Source organism: Vicugna pacos, chromosome 33, assembly GCF_048564905.1.
Source record: "Vicugna pacos chromosome 33, VicPac4, whole genome shotgun sequence".
In the NCBI taxonomy this organism is placed as follows: Eukaryota; Metazoa; Chordata; class Mammalia; order Artiodactyla; family Camelidae; genus Vicugna; species Vicugna pacos.
In genome coordinates, this window is record NC_133019.1 from 9,509,453 (window position 1) to 9,529,504 (window position 20,052).

The 20,052-nt window shown below is 37.1% G+C and overlaps 1 protein-coding gene across 1 annotated transcript in view; it reads right to left on the bottom strand.

Moving 5' to 3' along the window:
- Positions 1-1,550: 1,550 nt before the first annotated feature.
- TBCEL (tubulin folding cofactor E like) overlaps positions 1,551-20,052 on the bottom strand; it is a 56,905-nt gene continuing 38,403 nt past the window's right edge. Inside the window, exon 8 of the mRNA XM_031670400.2 lies at positions 1,551-5,510. Coding sequence (XP_031526260.1) covers positions 5,192-5,510 — 319 coding nt within the window. The 3' untranslated portion in view covers positions 1,551-5,191. The remainder of the gene's footprint in view (positions 5,511-20,052) is intronic.

A 20,052-nucleotide genomic window follows, 5' to 3' on the forward strand; every position in this document is an offset into this window, starting at 1 on the left:
AGTACTATAGGGCAGCTGTCAACTGCAGCCAAATTGCTTGGGTTTGAATCCTGGTTCTGCTGTCATTTACCAACTGTGTGATTTCTGGCAAGTTTCTTAACCTATCTGTGCCTCACGAGTAAGAAGATGGAGATAATGAACAGTGCTGAACCACAGGGACGTCATGAACATCAGATGGGTTTAATACAGGTAGCGTGGGCCCTGGTGTTTGATGATAAATGTTCATTGTTAGTGTCTAGAAGAAACATGAGAATGAAAATTATAAGCCTGGATCCCTGGCACTAATTCACACAACCAGCAACTCTGTTTGTGTCTCATCTCCCTCTTGGGTTATGAGTTTGTTACTCTTCTCTTAACATTTGTGCCTTAAAATAGAATGCAAGCGAATTGCTCAGGTGCCTAAACCACACTGAAGAAAAGCATGAGATATTCACATGTATTATATTCGTGTATCTAGGCAAATATATATTTGAACATTTTAGTAGATCAGTTTGCTAAAAAATCAAAACAAAAAAGCTACACATTTTTAGCATTATTCTCAAATTTTTGAAGGATTCAGAAATTCATTATATTTTAAGGAGATGTAATATGGTATGTTATTCCTTTCATGGATTTACTCAGTTCCTAAATCTTAGTTACATTAAAAACTTAGAAGCAGATGAAATGGCTCGTGTTAGTATCTGTCATGACCTATTTTTTATCTAAGTTTGAATCCTGAAGTCCTACGTCTAAGTTGGAGAACATAGATAACTTCCAGAGAAGAGTTGGAAAGAGAAATGTGAATTCAAAGGTTAACCTTCTTGTTTCATATGCATCCTAGTAACTGGTGACAATGCCCAGTGGGTATTGGGTATCTTGACATATGTCTACCTTGCAAGAACTCAGAAAAGCTCATAATAAATACTAGCTAAACAGAACTTTTGCATAGAAGTTAAAATTATAATTTTTTGAAATTTGAATAAGAGGTAGAAATAATCTTAAACAGATCATGACACTTAAGCACTTCTGAAGAACTGAGAAAAAACAGATTTTGTCTTTTAAATATAGAAATAAAGTATAGTTCTTGGACTCTTGGACCTTAATTCTTGGTATAGGTTAATTCACAACATATTACCAAGAAATTATTGGTAAGTAGATAGGATTCAAGTGTCCAAAACTCTAATTCTTGTAAAAAATTATTACTCAAAGGAAAGATACGTCATTTAAAAAAGTGTCGCAAATTTTTAATCATCAAAATGAGATATTTACTCAAAAAAGGAGATGCCAAATTAATCAAAGGTAGGTTTTTTATCCTTAAAAGAGCATGTCAGAAGTATAAAACTTTGCTAACACAAAAGCAGTAATGTATTTCCTATGAATCTTTGTTTGCAGTTTTAATTACTAACTTTGACAAGATTCCAAGTTTGTTAAAACAGTCAAATTCTTACCAGCTTAGTCCGATTCCCCAGAGGACTCAACCACAGCACTGATGTCCATTTTTTGCTATATAAAAATAAACACATATTTTGACCCCACAACTCCAGAAAAAAAAAATCAGAACACAGAGAAAGTGGACTTGGATTTTTAATTTTTTAAAGATTATCTCTCTATATATATTAATAAAAAGTGCAAAGAATAGACCTTCATGTTTAAATTATATTCTAAAATAAAATATATATTTCCATTAACTGCAGGAGACAACTGGCAAGTTAAGAGCCTGAGAGAGTCCAGTCCCTCTCCATCACTACAGTGGACATATTTGAAGGAAGCACCTATGAAAAATAGAGTGTTCACAACACATCTGGTAACACAGATAGCTTCTGGGTGTTCTTGAAAGCAGTTTGGTTGCATTTTCAATCCAACATGAAATGAGGGGAAAAATCAAATTCAAAAACAGGAATGACCTTGCTGAGAACAATCTATTATTCCGTATCCTGCTCTGTTTGCCCTGGAGCCTAGCACCTGCCGTGTAGCAAGCCACCCTGACACATGCACTTGGGAAAACTGTCACCAGCGTGCCTCAGATGGTGCTCAGTTCCCTCTTCCTAACACTGCAGATTTAGCGACATAGCTGAAACGTCTGGTTAGAACTGAACTTTTTTTTTTTCAAGTAAACAAACTTTTAAAACAGAGCATCATAACATTCAGCTGTGTTAAACACAGCTCATGTTCACCAAAAGGTCTTAAAGGAGCAAGGGTAGTACCATACCTGCTGCCTTCTTACGTATTTATGGCCATGGTGGCAAGAGGGTGCAGGAACAAGAGAAACTTTCAATAATAAAAAAAAGACATATGACTCTGAACTTTTTTTTTCCTCTTTAAAGCAATCTGGGAGATTTCAACAACTCAAATTCAAACCTTAGTTTCCCACTGTGGCTTCAGCGGCTGCTGCCCACGTGCAAAGGATGCCTTGGTTCTGACTTGGCTTTCTTTTACAACTCCTTTCCCTTTCCGTAACCGAAAAGAATTTCTATTTTAGAAGAGATACGTTCTGGTCACTGTGCCTGTAGAAACATATCTGTAATACTGGCTACGACAGAATCTTGCCTCACAAATGTAAATAAGATGCTTTCACTGAATCTGGATGAAGCTGATATTAAAATACAGATAAGCTACAATTAATTATGCATAACTTATAGACTCAAAAGTCCATGGTCTCTCCTCTCCTTCTTTTTGGCCTGCTTATAAAAATAATTTTGGTTACAAGTGTCTGCACAGCACCGATTTTATTCCAAAAGCAGCATCTTTACTCAGCCGCCCAAATAAATTTACATGTACACATGCTCTAATAGCTTTTCTCATTTACTCCTGCTCTGTAACTCTAAGAGACTGGTAATTGCATTAGATCTCCTCTCAATCAAAAATTATTCAGCAGTTATTAAAACCATCCATTACAAGGCCCTAAAAACACCCACGTCCATGGAATTAAATGAGAAGTTCCCCTGACATGCAATTGTGTAAGAGAAGAATTATGCCTGCAGTTGATGGACACTGTGTTCTGTAATAACAGAAGGGACAGGTCCCTAATAGTAAAAAAGCATTTCATAAAACTTTGTCATATATAAAATATCTTATTACTTGTGACCATTCCACGGATGATTACAGCATAACATAAGTGTTTGCTCTGCTTTCTGCTGTGGGACAGTCAGCGATCATACGACCTCAAAAAATAAGAGCGCATCTGCTTCCCAGGCTGACAAAGCAACGGGCTCAGCTGCACTGCTTCTCTCTCACACTCGTCTGCACGCGCACGCACACAAAGCACCCACAGTTTTAGTCTTCGTGACACTGTGGCCACACTTCCCCCCGCTTCCAAAAATCCGCCAGGAAAATGCGATTGCAAAATAATTATTCTTGTCTCTGTCTAGCCTGGCTCTCCACTGCTCATTTTCATGCTTTTGAGAGATAAAGTCTGCAGCAGAAGGAGAACAGGCCTCATTCATCTTCCTCAAACCCTTTGGTTTCCACCTCCAGTGTTACAGAATGTACACTTGACTCGGCAGGCCTGGGTCACAGGCTTTACGGATCCACACCTGAAGCGCCACTAAGAGAATAGACGTCTGCTCTCCCGGCACAGGACAATTTAAACAGTAGCAGTAATGAACACAACTCCGCATACGTGAAGAGTGTACAAGAGTCATCTAAACATTTCATGAGAAAGTAAAGAATTTCTAGGAGGGATGGAATCACGTAACAGAGGTCAAAAGGTCCCAACACAATCAGGTAACAATTACATTCTTTGAAAAATACTTCATGTGCACATTTTCTGCCCCAGTTGCACTAAGTCTTTCTCAAGTCTCCCGTCTGTAAACATAGTGGACCCAGAAAGACATATATTTAAGAGAGAGGTTACATTAACAAATGTCCAGAAGAACAAACAAAAAATTTTCCGAGCAGGTAAGGACTATCTTTTAAAGGAAAGTGCTTTAAATATGCTTCTGCAAAAAATATGATTTGGAGGCAGATCTGAGGTTCTGACACTTATGTTTTACTTCCCAGATTAGTCAGAGCTGTGGGGGCAACTAACTGAAACGTAAAACAAAAATAATTGTTCAATTATGACATCGCAAAATCCCAGGGAAGAACCGGGGATCAAAGCTCCCTTGGATCAAAATTTCCCACTTCTAATGCAAAGTGCAAGAGCAAAGTCTTCAAATGATGGCAGGCAGGAAGCCACAATACTCTTTCTCCCACAGGCCCCCCTACTCAACTCCCTCACACACACTAGAGAGTTTATTAGCTGAGTCTTAGCTCTCCTGGCACATACATCCATTAAACTATTGGATTCTTCTTAAAGTCAGGCCTCCATTCCCCACAGTTTAAAGTAATGAAAAAGATAGACAGATAATGAAGAAATACATTCAAAATGCAAAAATCAAAGAATTCTGGAATCTGACGTATTTCCTGTCAGTAATGGTTGATACATTGTGGGAGGAACATTAAAACTGAGATGGTTACATGCAAAGAGCTCAGACTGCTGTGTTGTGCTTCCAGAATGAACAGCAAGTTTTCCTGGAGTTGTAACACTTCATCTACTCTTCTTCCAGACCCTAACAGAGCTATAGGTTCTAACTGAGTACCTGAGATCAGAATCAGGTTGACAAATGTTTAAAACACTTTAAATGATTTCAAAAGGGAGAAATGGAGAAAAAAATTACCCAACTTGAGAATAAGAAGTTAATTATGGACAGAATAAAATTACTAGGTAAACATGTATGGACCCGAGTCAAAATGTGAAAAACTGAACCAAAGAAGCAAAGGAGAGGGAGGGAGGGGGGAAAGGAGGAATTGGGAGAGAGAAGTGCTCCTTCCTGAAAAGACTCCTTGTTTCCTGATTTAAGTGCAAGCCACCCTTCTCAGGGGATACACCGCTCACACCGCCATCACAAGGACACCTGTGCGGGCGTGACACCAAGCGGCAGGCAGAGCCCAGGGAACACAGTAAGAAGTCGGCGACTGCTTAGTCATCTTTCACGAGGGAGGGCACAGGGACTGGAGATGTGACCAGTTCTGGTGGCAGAGCCGAAAAAATCTGTGGTACAAAATACCAAAACAGCCCCCTACCCATTCTAGGGGGACATGTACAAAACCCCCCGAAACCCAAACAAAATGAAACAAAACAAAACAACCTTCTCCCTCCTGAAGAAAACCTCAAGGAAACAAATGCCCTGCAGGAAGTCCTACTGTGTGTGTTCTCACAAGGCTGGCGAGGTTATTTTGTTTTGGATTCCACAAAAATTTTGTCCCCATCCCTAATGCCGAAAGAATGCAAGGCCCGAGAGCTGTACTTCATCTCCTCTGGGCCGAAGGGCGCTTCGTGGTCGAAATAGTAGAGAAGCATGTTGCTAGGGGGTAACTGCACTAGAGTTTTCAGTTGTTTCTTTAGTTCTGCCACTGTTTGGTCCAGACGAATGCTCATCTCTTCCACCTGGTCGTTAAAGTGGACCTGGACTTTCGCGCTGCTCTGGGGTCTTAGGTCCACTTCTGCCAAAGGCTCCAACTTCCCGTATTTTGTGATCAGTTCATGATACCTAGAAGGATAAAACAGACAACAAACAAAAAACAGAACAGTGACAGCTTCAGTCACTAGTGTAAGAACTACTGACTTCTTCAGAATTACAGGTAAACTATGCTGTTATTCTCAACATCTTTCTAACATCCTCTTCTAATTTATATCTACCTACCCACCTATCTACCTATCTATCAAGTGACTACTGTACAGCCTCTGATCTGATACGGCTGCCCTTCCGAGGCCACAGTAAAACCACATCCCTGGGGACAGGGGAAGAGTTCCTCCTCAACCATGCCTGCTGTGGGTCATCATATAAGAACAGGCTTAGAGGGGAAAGGAGAACCTAGAAAAGTAGACACTACAAAGATGATGGGGAGAGGTCTAATCACTCTGTAGAGCTTGCTTTCTTGGCTGTCATCAGCAAGGAGGGCAGAGATCTAAGCACGTGTTCCTTGGTCACAGATGGGAACATGGACATAGGCCAGCAGCTTCTGACCCCTGGGGAAGCCATAACTTACAAACAAAAACATCTTGTTGTATGTTAGCTGTTAACTCAGCTTTTTCAGCGATGCTTTGTTTCAATGCTCTGGCCTAGTCTAGTTGACTATAATACAAGGAGTTTGTGGAAGAGTTAAGAATACATTCTTGTAAAAAGGTAGTAAATGAGGGGGACAAGTTCCTTGATCAGTGCAGGAAGAAAGAGCCAAAGACACCTGGAGGACAGTGAACTGTAGAGGTGACACTAGGGCCCCCGAGGATAAGCTCCCCACGTAGGAAACCCTGTCCCCACTGCCGGCCTTGGAGGAGCTAGGTCTGATCTTTGTTGAGGAAGCTGAGCAGCTTCCTCTAAACCAGGGGGGGAATCATGCTGAACATTCGCTTTATTATAACAAAGACACACTGAAGTTAATCAAGGATAAGAAGACAACGGTCGTTAAGATCACTGCTCCACGTACCCCCCCCACACACACACTTTTGGGTTTAACTTGGTGAAATCAATGTTGTAAAAAGTTGGCAGGAACATGGACGACACAGTAAAATGTCTATGGTCGGGGACGGAGGTAATCATTTCCAGCATGCGGAGCATCAGGTGTGGTGAAACAGCACTGGCCCTGGAGTCAGAAGTCTTGACTTCAGAGTTTTGACTCCAAAGTCTTGACTCCGTCTTATAATCATCTGTGCGACTTAGCGACTCACCCAGTCCTTCTGGATCTCAGATTCCTCACCGGTAAAACTGGGAGAATGTCTGCCCTTCCTACCTTACAAGACAGTCGTAAGAGTTATTTAAAATAACACATAAGTAAGCACTTTGTAAATTCTAAGTTCATATACAAATAAAAAGTATTAATATTATATTCCTGCTGTCTGGAACTTACATTATTAAAACACACCCCCCGCCCCACCTTGGACAATATACAATTGAAATCTGTTTAGGTAGAACTTCTTAGCAAAGGTGATGGTGTGATGAAACGCATTACAGAATCTTCTCCCAGCATTTGAGCCCTAAATAGCACTTTTTAAAGGCTAAAATACTACCAGTAGCAACTGAAACAAGAAAAGGGGGAACAACTTTATTGCCGTAACCTTTTAAAAGGAACCCAAAGCTCTGTATTGTGTGGTTCTGTTAAGTACGGATCCTAACTCAACCCCTAGGAGCCATTAGGGAAAAAGAAGGAAACAAAATCCTGAGCCCACTGACCAATACTTTCCAATTTAGAGCAGATTCAGGGCTGAGGGGTAAGGGGTCAGCTGGGAGGAAGACCGAGAAAATGCCGTAGGATAAGAAGGCTCCACATCCCACAGCTAGGATGCCAGGATCTTAGTAACAGAAACAAAACAAAACAGCCCAAACAAACATAAACCAAATCCTGAAACTTTCCAAGGCTCCAAACTGAAAAAGTGAAATGATCAAAGTCCAAGGGTATCTTTCCTTCACCCAGTCTCCTAGTATATGGCTTCAAGCAAGTGAAGCTAGGTTATGATAATTTAACAAAATCTTGGAAAAGACACCAGAACCCAGGGGTCAAATAAGAGCTGAACCCAACTCTAGAGATGTTTTCCCTTCAGACCACAGAAAAGTAGACGCAGCTGTAATATCCCAGGTTCTCAAACTCTGCAGGGACAAAAGCAACAACGGAGAAGGGGTCAAGGAGTTCACTCATACTATGTTTCAGTACAGATGGTCTAGAGACAGGTACCCACTTAAAAGAAGATAAGGCACAAAACGGCAACTAAGCACATACCACAGCAAAAGGAATAAAAGCAGAACTCAACCTGAAGGAAAACTAACTGAATGAAAAGAAAATGCTCCACAACTACTCTAAGGTCCAGACATCAATAAGGGCATAAATATAATAAAACAAGAGCTCAAAGACAAACGATAAACAGCAGAATGAGATGAAAAGGGAGATTTCAGCACCAGTGAAAGAAACGGAGGAGCAAAACAACACATTACCCACCAAATAAACCAACCAGAAAGCATGACCCAGGAATACTATACCTCACCGAGTTTTTTTCAGAAATAAATTTAACAAGCAAATATTGTGAAACAAGAGCTTAGGGAACAGTGCACCCATGAGTCCTTCTGAAGAAGAAAAAGAAAAATACTCCTCAACAGTGAGATTAAAGAACTAATGGGAAGCTCTGAATCTATTTCAACATAAAACTAAAATTTAAAAGAATAACTATATAATCCTAGACTTATTTATAATTGATATTATAGTCAACTGAATTTATCTCAAGCATAAACCTATTTGTACACAAAATTATGATCCATGTGCAGAAACTAGCCTATTTGCTACAACTGGTCAAATCTATTGACAAATTAAGTGAGCTATCAATTAGGACACTCTAAGGTCTTACACTTAACTCAAAATCAGCATGTCCAGAAATAATTCATTTTCATTCCCCAATCATATTCTCTTCTAGTCTTTCTTATCACAGTGAATGGCACCAGAAACTAGCCATCTAAGCCAGAAACGAACAGTCATCCTGATTCCTTCCTCTCTCTCTTCTCCATTTCTCCCACTCAATCGTCGGGTCCTAGTAATTCTGTTCCTAAATATTTCGTCAATCTATCTGTATCTCTCTTGCCCACCTGTCTTGTAAATTCCAGCTACTATTATTAACAATCTGGATTGCTACAGCTTCTTTGGATGCATAAGCTGGGTGAGTTTCCTCAGAATTAGTTCCAACCTCCTTCTAGAAAGCCTTTCTGTACTGCAAAGCTGAAAACTACATGTACCACACTGCTTTGCAGATGAGATTTAACTTGCACCAATCACATTTAACAGCCCTGGGGAGAGACACAGTGTGGGTTCATTTTGGGTAGAGGCTTCCTAATTACCAGACTGCAGTTCAAGCAGTGTGTTCCTGGAGCCAGCATCCCTGGCAGCAGCCTACTGATCTTCAGATCACAGCTTAGATGGTGTGATCCAGCACCAGGGACAGCAGCTTCCCGAGTCTCCCCGCATCTGATGCTAGGAGAGGCAGCAGTGCCCTTGGTGGGCTAGTTCTGTGGTACCACTCTAGAGGTAATCCTGGCTCTTCCAGAGATTTTGTAAGCACCTTATTCCCTGTATTAAATCCCTTTCTTCTTAAAATAGCTAATGTGGTTTCTGTCATCTATAACTGAAACTCAAGTGATACTCCTTCAAATGGTTTTTCATGATTTCCGGGTGGCCCCCAAATGACCCCTGTCTATATTACAGCCAACGTGATTGCTATAGAACACAAATCTGACAACACTCTTCTACTTAAAATCACATAAGCCCTGTCAGAATAAAGCCCTAACTCTGATATAATTGTGGTAGGCAGACTTTTGGCCCCTCAATGATCTCTATGCCCTGGTGGTGTTCTCAAGATTGTATCATGTTATATGCCCAGCTGACCTTAAGAGAAGGCTGACTGGATAGACCTAATCTAATCGTATGTGGCCCTGAAAGCAGGGAAGCTTCTCCACTAGCAGTAGAAGAGGAAGTCAGAGAGGTTCCAAGCGTGAGGAGGACTTGACAGACCACTGCTGGCTTGAAGATGAAGGGGACCAGTTGGAAAGCATGAGAAGAAACAGAATTCGGCCACCATCCTGAATGAGCCTGTAAGGTGATTCTTCTCCACAGCCTCCAGTAAGAAACACAGCTCTGCTGACCCCCTGACTTTGGCCTTGCAAGAACCTAAGCAGAGAACCCAGTTAAGTCATCCTGTGCCCATACTTCTGACCCACAGAAACTGTAACATAATAAACAGATATTGTTTTAAGCCACTAAGCTTATGGTAGTTACAGCAGCAATAGAAAACTAACACATTGACTATAAAAGGCCCTTCACGATCTGGTTCCTTCATCACTTTCCCACTTTATTTTGTGCCATCAACATTACCACTTCCTGTACCTGCTTTCCACTTATTTAATCTTAAAATCAATGTTTACTTATTAACTTGCAGGTAAATCCAGCAGACTTTTATATATGAATAAAAGTTTAGCTATGAGCTGTAATATTTATGCTTTATTCTATAAAAATGAAGAAAAAGTAGTAGAGTTGTGACTCCCTATAACTCACTACACACACTGAATATGTTTCCCTAAAAGTTACATAAGTAAAAATCACGATTTCAAGATAATACGTTTACTCCCAGCTATCTGATTTTGGATTATCTTTAAGCAGGGCTAATCAGTAGATACAAGAAATTATGGTTGAACGAAATGCACAGTAAATTTTAGAAACTAATTTTGTCTTAGTCTTCTAGCTTAGATATTTCATTCATTATTCAAAAATCCATCTAAACTATGTCTGAACTACATCTGCATACTCTGCATTATCAGAGCTTTTCTTAGCATCAGCCCCAAAGCTACCCCAAAGCCTTAAGAGGTGAACGATTTCTGATGACTAAGTAATCTTCAAAACTAATGATCTCAGTTTATAATCTACCAATCAGTACTTCTATCTGATTATTAAAAAGCAGTTAATATTTACAAGTATCACTTCCGAAGTGGGCAAAATACTATAAAAGTCTGCCTTGGAAGATACTGACAAGGATGTACTGCAATAAGCAAATGCTAAAATATAATACATACTGTGTTTGTATTCAGAAGTTCTGAATACCATTCCACTGTGACCTTCTAACGGGAAATGACCAATCAGAAGGGAAACAAAATTTACTACACACGGCACAAAGGCCAGCGGGACCACATGGGCAACTGAGAATGATAAATGGAAACCAAATGCTCACTGCGACCTTGTGAAGAACACTACCCACGGGCAAACTGGCATTGTGCCTCTTTCCCTTAAATAAAAACACCCACGGAGACTAAAGCTTCTTTCAACTTTAAGGGTCTGTGAATGGTGAGCAGTCAGAAATCAGGCTACCGGTAAGGTGGGGTTGAACGTGGCACTAACAAAGAGGGGGCTGGAGAATGAAGCCATCCTTAGTGGAGCTAGGGTAGCTCCAATCCCTGGGCACGTAAGCAAGCATTCACACACTGGGGGCCCCTCGTCCACGGGACACCTGTGTAATGTGACAGGCACAAGAGCAGATTTTAGCAGCATGATGGTCGGGTTGGGAGAGATATGCCCCTTTCTCCTTATTGCCTATTTTCACTCTTGGTTCCTGAGATAGCTGGGAACATTTCCTCAATCACAATTCAGTCACAGGACTATAACTCTAGAATAAATAAAGACTTGGCACATTACTTGAAAAAGACTGTAGGTTCCTACTATAAATCTTAGTCTGAGTGTGAATTTATGATAAAACCTAAAACCCAAGGATGGATAGAGACAAAAGGTTAATTCATTCTCAGCTCTGAGTAGCCTTATAAATGATCCTAACTAAGTAACAGAAACATTAAATATTTTACATAATTTTTAGGAAACTGGAAAACTAAAGTAGGCCTAGAACCAAAGGCTTTGAGGTGGCAGAAATCTTCCAATTTTGGACCTCAGGTCTTGAAATCTATAAAAGCAGCAGCTCACAATCTCAAGGCGCATCCTAGAGAAAAATGACGGGATTTTCATTTTACACAGGTGCAGATACCACCATGTGATTATGGGTATCTCAGAGCTGCTCCATCCATCCCTACAGCTACGAGAGGTATGCTCACAGGTGGCCAACACGGTACTCTTAAACTCACAATTTTACTGCTCTACTGATTCTCAAATGCAGACTCATATTCAATCACCTGGAGTCTTTATTCTAAATAAAGCTATTTTACTACAAAATAAATCCCTAATGCATACATCTCTCTCTTTAAGGAATGCAACAAATAAAACATGAAAAATCCCTTATGATTCATTTGGTTGAACCAAATCATTAGATGTAACTGTAAGGAAAACATTCATATAGTTTACTTTGTCTCCCAAGGCATTATGAAGGATTCAAAATATATTCCAAATATCTGACTGCTGTTATTTAATCTCTCCTGTATGCTATGCTTTCTTTCATTTTGATATGGGATCATATGGCGTATCAAAGCTATCTCCCTAGCATTCTACAGCTGGGATTTTACACTACACTGAAACAGTAAACAGTTGTCTCAAGGTTACCAGTATCTTATTTATTAAAACACATAAACAACACATTTCAGAGGCAGAAAGGGTCTTAGGGATCTCCATTATATATTTTACAGAGATAGCAACTGAGGGCCAGTGTGTCAGCCCAGAGTCTAACAGCTAGTGAACAGAGGAGTGGAAATTAGAACTCAGATCTTGTTCTCAGACCATCATTCTTTCTTAGTTCTCATCATCTTAGGGGTTTGCTGCAATAATGAATACTGTTCTAGAAATTCTATTCTCTTTTTTACATTTCAAATGCCCCCTTTCAGGTTCTTATTCCTCTTTTTACCACTTACACTTCCACAGCCCTCAAAATTCACTCCCAGATTCTCTGCCCTTTTGTCTTTCTGATCTTCATCACAGAACTAATTCTTTTACTTAGCTTAAGCCAAAGATGTTGCCTACTTGTCTTCCTCAAGCTTCTGTATTTCACCCACCTCCACAATTGTTTATTCTCATCTTTCGCACATAGCAAAGTAACTTGAACTGAACTTAATATTTTCCATATAGTTTTTCATCAAGGCTTAAGTCATAGAATTTTGTTTCAATTCACTATTTCTTAAAGTCCTGTCAGAACTACCTTGTAAATGGATAAGTTAAATGTGACCTATTCATATAAAAGAACGCCATATAGCAGTTAGATAATTATTTTGACTTACATTTATCAATATAATTAAAGCTTTAATCAAAATGGCTCCATAAATTGACATTTTAATGTCTTTCTGCTTCAAACACACAAAGTAAAATGGATACAGTATGAAAGGTTGAATTCCAAGAAGACATAGTTCAGGTGTAAAAATAAGAGACATCTCCATGGACCAGAAATTGAAAAGAAATACAAAGCATACAACTGAAGCCACAGGACTCCAAATCCAAAGCAGGCAGTAGCATTCAGGAGTTAGGTTCCTGTTAGGCAAAGGAGATTAAAAGCACTCCATGGGAGAGAGAGGAACTCAAGCCAGTTCATTGCCAGAAGCAGGGGTAGGGTTAGGGTGATAGAGGCTGGGCAGGAAATAAGGATGCAAAAAACTGCTGCAGACCCACTGCTTGGGGCTACCTCTTTCAAGCAGTGGGTCTGGGTAAAAGAAGGAAAAAGATAGCCCTACCACGAGGAATTGAATCAAATCACCTGCTGCCTAGGTGACTAGATTTACGTTAACTCTGTCATCAGTGGGAAAGGTCTCCAAAATCCATTATAAGAGCTAGTTCTGGACCACGAGTCTGAGGAAATGGTGAGAGATAAACTGCAAAAGCCATTAGGCAGGGAGAGGTGAGCTCAAACAGGAAGACATAAAAATTCTCAATGTGCATGTGTCTAACAACAGGGCTTCAGGATAATGAAGCAAAACCTGATAGAACTGGAAGTAGAAATAGACAAATCCGTATTCACAGCTGGAGACTTCAGCACTTCTTTCTCAGTAATTGACAGAACAAGCAGACAGAAAATTGTTAACAATATAAAAGACCAGGACAACACTAAAATCTTGACCTAACTGACATTTTTAATACACACTTCCAGGCAACATCAGAATATACCTTTTTTTTTTTTTTACTGCATATGGAATACTGACCAAGACAGACCATATTCTAGGCCAAAAATATACCTCAACAGATGTAAAATAATTGAAATAATATAAAGTATGCTCTCTGACTATAATGAAATTAAACTTGAAATCACTAACAGAAAGACAACTGGAAAATCACCAACAATTTGGAAAATACACAACACACTTGTAAATAAACCATCGGTCAAGGAGGAAGTCAGAATAGAAATTAGATTTTTTTAATTCAATGAAAACAAAAATACAATGTATCAAAAATTCTAGAATGTAGTTAAAGCACCGCTTAGAGGAAAATTTAAAGAATTAAATGTTTATAAAATAAAGATCTCAACGATCTGAGCTCCCACCTTAAGAAACTAGAAAAAGATGAGCAAATTAAACTCAAAGCAAGAGGAAGGAAGGAATTAATAAAGACATTAGCAGAAATCACAGAAATAGAATGCAGAAAAACAATCGAAACCCCAAGTAATCTAAAGCTGGTTCTTAAGGTTAGTGATTTGATAAACCTCTAGCCAGACTGATGGAGAAAATAAGATACCACTATCAGGACTAAATGAAGGACCATCACTACAGACCCCACAGATGCTAAAGGTTTATAATAAATGAATATTATGAACAACTTTATGCCCATCAGTTCAATAACTAAGACAAAATGGATGAATTTTTTCAAAGAAAGAAGTTACCACAGCTCATTCAAGAAGGAACAGATAACTTGAATCAAGCTATAGCTATTAAATAAATTTAATCATAATTAAAACCTCCAGCAAAGAAAACACCAGGCGAAGATGGCTTCATTGGTTATTTCTACAAAATATTTAAGAAAGAAATAATATTAATTCTATACAAACTCTTTTAGAAAAGAGAAGAGGAAAGAACACTCACAAACTCATTTTATGAGGCCAGCACTATCCTAATATAAAACAAGCCAAAGACATTACAAGAAAACTATACATCAATATTCCTCATGAACATAGACACAAAAATCCTCAAAAAATATTAGCAAGTGAAATCCATCAATATATAAGAACATAATACATTATAACCAAATGAGATTTATTTTGGGCATTTAAGGCTGTTTAAATATTTCAAAAATGAGTCAATATAATTTACTGTAATGGCATGCTAAGAAAAACTATGAATTTCCCAAGAGATACAAAAAAAAAAAAAAAGAAAGAGGAAAAAAAAGAAAATAAGAAAGAAGTGTAAGTCATAGAAACTGGAAAAGAAGACATACACTGTGCCTTATCTAGATAACATGATTGCCTACAGTGAATCTACAAAAGAGTTTAGCAAGGTTGCAGAACATATATTTTCAATATACAAAACCCAATTGTATTTCTATACCTAGCAATGAACAACTGAAAATTGAAATAAAAAAATAGTACTATTTGTAATAGGACCTAGATACACAAAATCCTTAAATAAAAATGTAACAAAATATATGCAGGATCTATATATGAAAAAATACAAAACACTAATTAATAAAAGAAATCAAAGAGAACTTAAATAAATGGAGAAATATACTGGTTCAAAAACAGGAAGACTAAATATTATTAAGATGTCAATTCTACCCAAAGTGTTCTACTAATTCAACACAATCTCAATCAAAATCCCAGCAGAATTTTTTTCTGGAATTCAACAAGCTTATCCTAATACTTAAACGAAAAGGCAAAGGGACTAGAATAGCCGTAATAACTTTTAAAAGAAAATCAAAGTTGAAGGACCCACACTACCTGAATCTGAAGTCTTATTATAAAGCTACAGTAATCAAGAGAGTATGATACTGGCAAAAGCACAGACACACAGACCAATGGAAGAGAACAGAGAATCCATAAATAGAGAGTCCACCTGTATGGTTAATTGATTTTCAACAAAGGTGTAACATCAATTCAATAGAAAATAGACAGTCTTATCAATGGATGCCACTAGAACAATAACACCCAAATGCCAAAATGTAAAACCTAAAACTATAAGATGTCTGGAAAACATGAGAAAATCTCTGTGATCTTAAGTTGGTTAAAGACTTCTAAGATATGATACCAAAAGCATAATACAAAAAGGAAAAAAATCAGTAAGTTGCATGTCATTAAAACTTAAGACATCTGTTATTTGAAACAGCTAAAAGAATAAAATAAAAAGCCAGGCTGAGAGAAAATATTTATAAAACATGTATCTGGTAAGAGACACTTATTTGGAATATATAAAGAACTCTCAAGACTCTATAATAAAAAAACAAGTAACCCAGTACAAAAAAGGGCAAAAGATTTAAACAGATACTTCACAAAAGAGGGTATGTGGATAGCAAATAAGCTTGTGAGAAAAAGCTCAGCACCATTAGTCACGATGGAAATACATATTAAAACAACAATGAGATTCCACTACATATCTATTAGAATGACTAAAACTAAAGACAGAAAGAAGAAAATTGTAAACACCAAGTGACAGTGAGGATATGGACCAAGAGGAATTTTCACTAGGTGCTGGTAGGAAAGCAAAATGGTACAGTCACTTTGGAAGACAGCTTGGCAATTTAAACGTACACTTCCTATATGACTCAGCAATTCCACTTCCAGATATTTATCCAAGAGAAATAAGAACTTACATTTACACAGAAATCCGTAGAAGAGTGTTTTCATAGCTTTCTTAATAAACTGTGATAGATGAATCTCAAATGCATTATGCTAAGTAAAAGTTTCTTTTATAGACTCAAAGGCTGCCTACATCTCCTTTTCAGCAAAGGATAGAATTACTAGAAAATTAGCAAGAATAGAGATCTGAACAAAAGAATCAATCAACAGTATCTAATTGACATACATAGACCACTCCACCCAACAACAGCAGAATACACAATTTCTAAGCACTCATGAAGCAATCACTAAGGTGGCCATAAAATAAACTTCAACAAATTTTAAAAATTGATATTATACAAAGTATATTTTCTGATCATAATGGAATCAGAGCAGAAATCAGTATCAGAAAGACAAGAGGAAATTCCCTAAACACTTAGAAATTAAACTTCTAAATAATCCATGGGTCAAACAAGAAGACTCAAATAAAATGATAATTTTTTAAAAAAACATGGAATTGAGTGAAAATTAAAACATAACACATCAAAACATATGGGATGCCAGCAGTGCTGAGAGTGAAATTTATGGAACTAAATATTTATTAGGAAAGCCCTCAAATTAAGACTCTATATTCTTAACTCAAAGCTAGAAAAAGAAAAGCAAATCAAGCAACAGGAAGGAAATAAGCAGAAATCAATGGCATTTTTTAAAAAAGGAAAACAACACTGAAAACTAAAAACCATTGCTTAAAGAAATTAATGAAAACACAAATAAATGGAAAGACATTCCATGTTCATGGATTGGAATACTGTATATTATTAAGATGTCTATAGTACTCAAAGCAATCTACAGATTCAATGCAATCCCTATCAAAATCCCAATAGCGTCCTTTTTTTTTTTTTTTGCAGAAATAGAAAAAAATCATCCTCAAATTCATATGGAATCTCAAAGGATCCTGACTGGCCAGAAAAATTTTGAAAAGGAAGAATAAATTTGGAGGACTTGCATCTCCTTACTTCAGAACATATTACCAAGCTACAGTAGTCAAAACAGTGTGGTACTGGTATAAAGCCAGACATACAGACCAGTGGAATAGACTAGAGAGGGCAGCAATAAAACCTCACATTCAACAAATGGTGTTGGGAAAATTGGATATCCACATGCAAAAAAAGAAAATAAAGTGGACCATTACCTTATACTATATACAAAAATTAACTCAAAATGCATTTAAGACCTAATGTAAATTCAAAACTATAAAATTCCTAAAAGAAAACATAGGGAAAAGCTTCATGACATTGGATTTGGCAATGATTTCTTAGATATTACATCAAAAACACAGACAACTAAAGCAAAAATAAACATACAGGACTACATCAAACTTGAAAAAGTTTTGTGCATCAAAGGATACAATGAGCAGAGCTAAAAGACAACTTATAGAATGGGAGAAAAATATCTGCAAATCAATTATACCTGATATGGGGTTAATATCCAGAATATTTAAGGAAATCCTACAAATCAACAACCAAAAAAAATTTTTTTAAAGACTGAAAAATGGGCAAAGCACTTGAACAGACGTTTCTCCAAAGATGATATACATATGGCCAACAAGCATATGAAAAGATCTTCAATACCACCAGTTATCAAAGAAATACAAATCAAAACCACTATGAAATATCACTTTACACCTATTAGGATGGATACTATTTAAAAAAAACCACACAACTACAGTTCCGCAAAATTTTACTACTGGGGGAAACTGGGTAAAGGGTACACAGGATCTGGATATACTAATTTTTACAACTGCATGTGAATCTATAATTATCTCAAAAAAACTTCAGTTGAAAAAAAAAGGGTACATACTATATGACTCCATTTATATGACATTCCAGATAAGTCAAAACTATAGGAATAGAAAACAGATGAGTGGTTGCCAAAAGGTGGGAGCCAAGGGAAGGTCTGAGGAATACAAGATTTTTGGGAGGGGGTGAAAGAACTGTTGTATATTTTAATTGTGTTGGTGGTTACATATCTGTAGTGTTTGTCAATACTCAGAAATGTACACTAAAAAGGGTAAAATTCATTCAACATCAATTATACCTCAGTAAATCTGACTTTAAACAAAGGACACTACTAAAAGATAGTCATTTAGCAGGAACAATCAAGAAAAAAGAGAAAGGCAGGAATAAACATTAATAGGAATGAAAAAGGAGATGAATACTGATACAGTACATTTTTTAATCAAACATATCCCTCATTATGGGATGATATTAAAGATCTATTGATAAGTAAAAAAAGGCAAGATGTGCATTGCTTTGGACTAATTATGTACAAAAAATATGCACTGAATAGCAAAATGAACTATAACAAGAAACTAGTGCCAGTAGCTGCCTAGGGACCAAATACCTGAGTGGCTGCTAGGGATAAAAGTGGGAAGACTTGGGTTTTGGTCTATACCCTTTTAAATTACATGGGAGTATTACCTAGTTCAAATGAGAATTAAATAGAAGAAAATAATTTAAATACCTACCCATAAGTGTTAAGAATATTTGAATGACTATAAAATTTTTAACTTAAATAGTTAATTTAATTAAAAAAATAAAATTACCAATGTAATTCATTTTATGAAGCCAATATAACCGTTTTAACAACACCAGAAAAGAACAGTAGGAAAGAAAATTACAGACTAATTTTAGCTATGAAAACAGATGGAAACATCCCAAATAACATTATAAAACTAAATTCTGCAGTGTTGAAAGAGAACACTTAGTATTTTACAACCAGTGTCAGCATTCCAGGAATGCAAAGATGGTTCAATATCTGTAAATGTATCATTAAAATTCATGTTAGCCACAAAAATTAAAAAGTTAAATTCAGGCTAACAGAACAAAATAACATGCTCCTCTCAATACAGAAAGAACAGTCTGTTTAAAAAAAGTCAATACTCATTCATAATAAAAGAAACTCTTAGAAAAACAAAGACAGTAACCACCTTAACCTGATGAAGGGCATCTATCAAAAACCTTCAGCATAAGTCATACCTCATATCAAAACACTTAACACTGAAACTGTGGAATAGTCTCTTTAAAGTGAGAAATAAGATAAAGAAAAATATCCCCTTTTACTGTTCATTTTAAATATTATACTGGAGGAGGTTCTATCGAAAAAACAGAAAAAAGGAGATACAAAAAATATTTGCAGATATGACTGTCTACATAGAAGTTCAAAAGAAAGTAAAGTTTAATTATTCTACATATCAGCAAGACTGATGGATACAGGCTCATCATACAAAATTAAATAGCATTCCTGTACACAAACAACAACCACTTAGAAAGCAGTAACAGAAAAAAATTATTTCATTTAAAATAGCAACAAAATGTATAAGATGTCTATAAATAAATTTAACAAAGATGTGCAAGGCCATTGTGAGAGAATTAGAAATACTGCTGAGGGATATAAAAGAGTCTCTGAATTAAATGGAAAGACATCCCATATTCACAAATAAGACATACAGCATCAAGATGTCAATTCTTTCAAATTAGTCAATGAATTCAATGCAACTGGAATCCAAATTACAGCCGGATTTTTGTGGAACTTGATACGCCAATCCTAAAATTCACAGGAAAAAGGACCTATATAATCTGAATTAGATTCAGATTAATCTAAACCTGAAAAGGAACAATTAGGGAACTTACCTTATTGGGAATTAAGACTTACTAAATTTAGCAGTGTAACTGAGCAATTTTGTAATGGCACAGGAATGAACAAATACACCAATGGAACAGAACAGGACCCTGACAAAGAACCATGAAAGCATATAAAAAACTAGATATATAACAGAGGTGGCATTACAGATTAATGGTGAATGCCAGTTCTCCATATGAGGGAAA